This window comes from Oryzias melastigma, linkage group LG19, assembly GCF_002922805.2.
Source record: "Oryzias melastigma strain HK-1 linkage group LG19, ASM292280v2, whole genome shotgun sequence".
NCBI classification, from domain to species: Eukaryota; Metazoa; Chordata; class Actinopteri; order Beloniformes; family Adrianichthyidae; genus Oryzias; species Oryzias melastigma.
In genome coordinates this window covers 1,440,910-1,446,239 of record NC_050530.1, presented here as the reverse complement: position 1 = coordinate 1,446,239, position 5,330 = coordinate 1,440,910, and the positions used below count along the sequence as shown (strand labels likewise).

Below are 5,330 nucleotides of genomic sequence, written 5' to 3'. Positions count from 1 at the left end.
CAAATTAGCCAAAAGAAAAAAAAAAAGCTAGAACATTGCGAAAAATATTAGCCAACTCCAAATCAGCCCAGAAAACCTCAGTAAATGCCAAAGAAATAAAATAAAAAAACATATCCTAAAAAGTTAGCTTAACTCCAAATCCCCCTAAAACACCTCAGCAGATGGAAAATTAGCCAAAAAAAAGCTAGAACATTGCTAAAATATTAGCTTAACTGTAAATTAGCCTTAAAAAAACTTGGCACATGCCAAATTTGATACACAAAAGCTAGCATGTTGGTAAAATACTAGCTCAACACTAAATTAGCCTAAAAAAACTCAGTAGATGTCAAATTAGCAAAAAAAGCTACGGTTATTCAAATAAACTAGCTTGACTCTGAATTAGCTTAAAAACCTCAGCAGATGCAATATTTGGCACCAAAAAAGCTAGCATGTTGCTAAAATATTAGCTTAACACAAAATTAGCCTAAAACAGTACATGTCAAATTAGCCAAAAAAATAAAACTAGCATATTGCTGAAATATTAGCTTAACTCTAAATTAGCCTTAAAAAAAAAAACTTGGCACATGCCAAATTTGATACACAAAAGCTAGCATGTTGGTAAAATACTAGCTCAACACTAAATTAGCCTAAAAAAACTCAGTAGATGTCAAATTAGCCAAAAAAGCTAGCATGGTTCAAATAAACTAGCTTGACTCTGAATTAGCTTAAAAACCGCAGCAGATGCAAAATTGGCACCAAGAAAAGCTAGCACTTTGCTAAAATATTAGCTAAACTCTAATTTAGTCTAAAACAGCTCAATAGATGCCAAATCAGAAAAAAAATTGCACGTTGGTTAAATATTAATTGAACTCCTAATTAGCTTAAAAACATCCATAGATGCCAAATTAGCAAAAAAAAAGAATGCTAGCATGCTGCTAAAATATTAGAAAAACTACAAATTAGCTTAAAAACCCCAGTAGATGCAAAAAAAAAAAAAATCTAGTTCACTGGTAAATATTAACTTCACTCCAAATTACCCTAAAAACCCTCAGTAGAAGCCAAATTTGTCAAAAAAGCTAGCATGCTTCAAAAACATTAGCTTAACACCTAATTAGCCTTAAAAACTCAGTAAGTGCCAAATTAGCTAGAGGCAAAAAAAAAAAAAAAAAAGCTAACTCGATGTTAAAAAATTAGCTAAGCTAAAAAATAGCGTAAAAAAACCTCAGTAGAAGCCAGCGTAGCATAAAACATTAGCATGTTGCTAAAATATGCTGAACGGACGTGGAAGTTCATACATTTTAAAACTGCAGAAGGTCATTAAAGGATTTAAATAATTTCCCATTCATTCCTAGGGGGCTGAGAATAGCATAATTTGCAAAAAAAATGCTTTATAGCATTTATACAAGTTATTAAAAAATCCTAATATACAGTTATGGTTTCACTTATTTGGGTTGTTTCCCCAAAGCCAGTAACTTTTTTTAGATTAAACATTGTTAGGAGTTGATTCATTTTGATTATTTTTCATGGTAATCACCAGGTTTACCTGAATTGGTGCTGAAGATCTTCTGGCTGGAGCGCAGAGACTCCAGCAGGTTGAGGAAGGTGACGCAGTCGTACTGAGTGAGGTAGAGCAGAAGGACCCTCAGCACCTTCAGGTCATGAACCAAAGCTTTGGTTTTAGCCCCCAACTGATGCCACAGAGGGTCCAGGTAGTGTCGGATCGTCTGACGGGGAAAAACGAAAACATCTGGGTGTTAAAAACTATTCCCACACAGATGACGCAATTTTTAGACTTTAAAATTGAGTTAAAGGCAGAAATGTTTTGACTTTACATACAGAAACAGACGAGTTAAATTTGTCCTCTAAAGAAAAAGCTTGAATTAAAATATTTAATTGTCCTTTTCTGGTGTGCGGAAGGCGGCAGATGAAGCGTTCCGACCTTCTCGAAGGCGTTCCCCAGCGTGTTCTCCAGCGACAGGTCCTCCACCTCCAGCGTGGGGTTGTAGCGCTTCAGCTCCTTCAGGCAGGCGCTCATGACGTCCAGGATGGAGCTCTGGATGGCCCTCATGGCCGGCGTCAGGGACACGTGCAGCTCCACCACTTCTGGCTTGTGCTTCTCCAACACGGTGTTGACGGAAGCCTGAAACCTGATTAAAACGATCAAATTAGTAGAAGAGGATCTCAGGAGGGGTTTGTGTTCTTGTTTCCACCGTGATCTACCGAGGCCACAGGAAGAGTTTCTTGACAAAAAGGTTCCTCATGACGCGCTCCACTTGGCAGAAGCCGGTGGAGAAAGCCGTGGCTTTATCGGTGAAGGCTTTAATGAACCCGGTCTTGTTCTTCTGCCTGAACAGCCGCAGGATGAAGGCCTCCTGACACGACTCGATGATTTTATGAGCTCGATACACCAGGATGCCTGAGTGCAGGAGATCAGATACGGAGCATGAAATAAAAACACCAAATATTAAAGTAACGATGTCTGCTACAGTCCCCCTGCCTGATATGAGGTGAGCGGGGATGCGGTCCAGGAGGAAGTCCACCACCAGGATTCGGCTGGTGACAAACAGCACGCCGCCCTCGGTGTAAACGCTGTAGCGCTCTGAGCTCTGGACGTCGCTGGTCACTGTCCGGGGCAGGTGGGTCACGCCCTCCATCTTCAGCTGCTCCGTGAAGTACTCCTGACAGGAGACGAGGGGACGAGTCAGCGACATGACCACAAACAAACAAACTTAGAAAATAATCAAATATTTGAAAGATTAGAAGGCTTTATTGTAACTGTCAGTTAAATTGTGGGTGGTCCACCAGCAGCAACACACAGCACAATAAGATATAGAAAAATAATAAAAAATAAGAACAAATAAATAAAGAAGAATAAAAGTAAAATATAACGTATTGAACAGTAATAATAAGAAGAAACTGTACAGGGGTAAGGCAAAAAGGAAAGTACAAGACATAATTGCGAAACAGGAAGTACAATAATAAATACTGTTAAAGTATATTAAAGTAAATATATCAAAAAATATATTACTGTTAAAGTAAATATATTTCACGTTTTACTTGTTTTGATTCTAAAAAATTAGCATTAACATATATAACCCCTGAAGTTTAACCAGATAACAACAGTTTGTATTTTGAGACTACAAAAATACAAAGGGGCCGCCACACTGCACAATAAATATTCTACATTTTTATGTTGTAATTTAAGTGTTATTTATTATCTATTTTGTGTTTTTAATAGAGCTTTGGTAACAAGGTAATTTCCACTTTGTGATATCAATAAAGTTTTATTCTATTCCAATTAGGTTAGAATGTTTTGTTACTACTGTAAAGCACTTATGGATTATTGTTGTTTGAAAAGTGCTTTGTAAATAAAGTTTTAGTTAATTTACAAACGAAACACTTTCTTCTACTATCTTCCTGAAGGCTCGGGGGTGTATAGTCTTACCTGTTCAGGTGTGGTCGTGTTCAGCAGGAGCACCAGACTGTCTTTCTCCGAGTAAACCCGCATGAACTGCAGCAGGATGCGGTCTAACCCCATCCCTTCAGCCACCACCAGCAGCCCGTCGGAGCCGAAGAGACTCAGGAAAATCTCGGTTTCATACTCCAGCAGCGGCCCCGCCATGACTAGGACGTTCACTTTATCATCCGACAGCAAAAAGAACCGTTTCTGTCAGCTAAAAACGGAAGTTAATAGTGGAGAAAATAACAATGCAGCCGCTCGCACCTGCGACTTTGTTTTGAAACCGCGGACTTCCGCCAACGACCGGAAACGACCAGAGTAAAGCGAACTCAGTGTAACAGCGCCACCGCGTGGTAGGGAGGACTAAGTCAACAGAAGTGAAGGATGATTTAACTTTCAAAACAAGTTTATTGTTTTTTTATGTGATAAAAATTAATTATAGCATTTAAATTACTTTTTAAAATAAATAAATAATTTGCTAAAAGTGTTATTGTAATGAATAGTACATTTTTTTAGATGTGGCATCAAATTACATAAAAAAAGAAACTATGCAATTTTAAAGGAGTTAAATTTCTGGAAATTAAAGGAATAATTTTAAACATATATTTTATTTTTTTGCATATTAATTATGCTCGTTTCTTTGTTTAAATAAGAAAATGTTTTAATGTTAAATATTTTTCTAAAATGTGATGGAAGAAAACATTTACTAAGAAAAAAAGATGGATTTTGATTTTTAAAAGAGGGACATTTTTGGAAATAAATGAATAATTTTGAAACCAAATTGTAGTAAATAATTTATTTTCACTCTTTTAATAATAATTAGAAGTTATTTTTGAATCAGAATAATGTTTTATTGACCAAGAAAAAGCATAAACAAATGTAAAAAATAACAAAATATACAAATACAACATTTAATCTGTTATGATAAATATTAGGTTGATTTTTCAGTTTAGATAAAAGATGAAAACACTGTTTTGGATCCTAAAAATGATCATACTTTTAACAATAAGCCTGTTTGCATACATGATGCTCCAGCTGAATCTACACGTTTGCTGTATGTTGACGTGTAGAAACTCCTTCTGTAAGCAGACACTTACTTCCTCCTCTGTCTCGCTAAGTTGTATCTGCAGCTTTTCCCCGTGGATGAAGAATGATGTTTGTAGATGTGTGCTGCATCACTATCAGCTGGAATCTTCATATCCTGGTTTTGAATAAAGGAGGGATGAAGAACGGTTCAGATAACGAAGCAGCTGTAATTAAAGCTCATTTTTCAGCTGCTGATGACTTTCCCGGATGCTGTCTGAGGAGACACGAATGTTCTGCAGAGGAACACAGAAAATGAAAAATTAAGCTTCTTCTGTCATGGATTTGGATCTTAGAGTTTGTTTTCTGAGTCTGGCCTTTTTGAATCATTTCCTGCATCACTGACATGTTGAAATGTTTCTCTGCCGTCATCAGGCTGATGTTCTTCTCACCACATGACAAAAGTGGAGTCGTGATGACGACTCTGTTCCTCTGAGGGGAACGAGTCGGTCTACAGCGATGAAGTCCTGAAACTTGGAGAGTGAAGCGGATCCAACAACCTGGACTGAACATCTCCAAGATAAAGAACTCACCCTGAACGTCCGGCGGAGCAGAGCTGTCCACGCTCCACTGCAGCAAACATGTGGAGCCGGTGGAGTCTTTAAATCCCTCTCCTGGACATCCAGCACTCTGCCCTGATCAACGAGGTTCAGCAGCGACGACACTTCCTGAGGGTCTCAGTTAGCAACTTAACCAAAACCTGGAGGTGACCTTCTATTACTCCACCATTTCTGCACATTTTCCAATTTTTTTTGCTCACATTTCCCTAATTCAGTGTTTTTCAACCAGTGTGCCGCGGCACACTAGT

General features: G+C 37.8%; 1 protein-coding gene across 1 annotated transcript in view; it reads right to left on the bottom strand.

The window, feature by feature from the left end:
* ercc4 (excision repair cross-complementation group 4) overlaps positions 1–3,601 on the bottom strand; it is a 10,101-nt gene extending 6,500 nt beyond the window's left edge. Inside the window, exons 1-5 of the mRNA XM_024285384.2 lie at positions 3,425–3,601; positions 2,477–2,657; positions 2,200–2,395; positions 1,919–2,126; positions 1,523–1,703 (exon numbers count right to left, since the gene is read on the bottom strand). Coding sequence (XP_024141152.1) covers positions 1,523–1,703; positions 1,919–2,126; positions 2,200–2,395; positions 2,477–2,657; positions 3,425–3,601 — 943 coding nt within the window. The remainder of the gene's footprint in view (positions 1–1,522; positions 1,704–1,918; positions 2,127–2,199; positions 2,396–2,476; positions 2,658–3,424) is intronic.
* Between the last annotated feature and the right edge of the window lie 1,729 nt (positions 3,602–5,330).